At 64.4% G+C, this 548-nt stretch overlaps 1 protein-coding gene across 1 annotated transcript in view; it reads right to left on the bottom strand.

Annotated features, from left to right (window-relative positions):
* The window catches only part of HAPLN4 (hyaluronan and proteoglycan link protein 4), a 14,583-nt gene that overhangs the window by 10,745 nt on the left and 3,290 nt on the right, over positions 1–548 (bottom strand). The window contains exons 8-9 of the mRNA XM_009995078.1: positions 450–542; positions 240–359 (exon numbers count right to left, since the gene is read on the bottom strand). Of these exons, the coding sequence (XP_009993380.1) occupies positions 240–359; positions 450–542 (213 nt within the window). The remainder of the gene's footprint in view (positions 1–239; positions 360–449; positions 543–548) is intronic.

The raw sequence follows: 548 nt of genomic DNA, 5'->3' as shown, positions 1-548 counted from the left end.
CAGCCCCTCACCTGTGCCCCTGTGTCCTCCATCCCCCACAGCCCCTCACCTGTGCCACTGTGTCCTCCATCCCCCGCAGCCCCTCACCTGTGCCACTGTGTCCTCCATCCCCCGCAGCCCCTCACCTGTGCCACTGTGTCCTCCATCCCCCACAGCCCCTCACCTGTGCCACTGTGTCCTCCATCCCCCACAGCCCCTCACCTGTGCCCCTGTGTCCTCCATCCCCCACAACCCCTCACCTGTGCCACGGCGCCGGCAAACACCAGGCTCCAGTCGGGCAGGCAGGAGCAGCCGGGAAGCACCAGCCCGTAGATACAGAGGCAGAAGAAAGGGAGGACGTAGAACAAGTAGATCAGCATCTAGGGGGACAGTGACACACGGAGAGAGTCACCCCGTCCGTGGCAGCACGTGTGTGTGGGGGGGTCCAGCCCCACCTCAGCCTCACTCACCTGCACTTTGGGGTAGGCGACGGGGTCGCGCAGGTACGGCTCGTGCTGGTAGATGTACTCGAAGCATGAATCAGCAGGACAGTCCAAAACCACCTGGGG

Source organism: Chaetura pelagica, unplaced genomic scaffold (assembly GCF_000747805.2).
Source record: "Chaetura pelagica isolate M959 unplaced genomic scaffold, ChaPel_1.0 scaffold463, whole genome shotgun sequence".
NCBI lineage: Eukaryota > Metazoa > Chordata > Aves > Apodiformes > Apodidae > Chaetura > Chaetura pelagica.
Note: the sequence above shows the minus strand (reverse complement) of the source record. Positions and strands in the feature narration are given on the sequence as shown.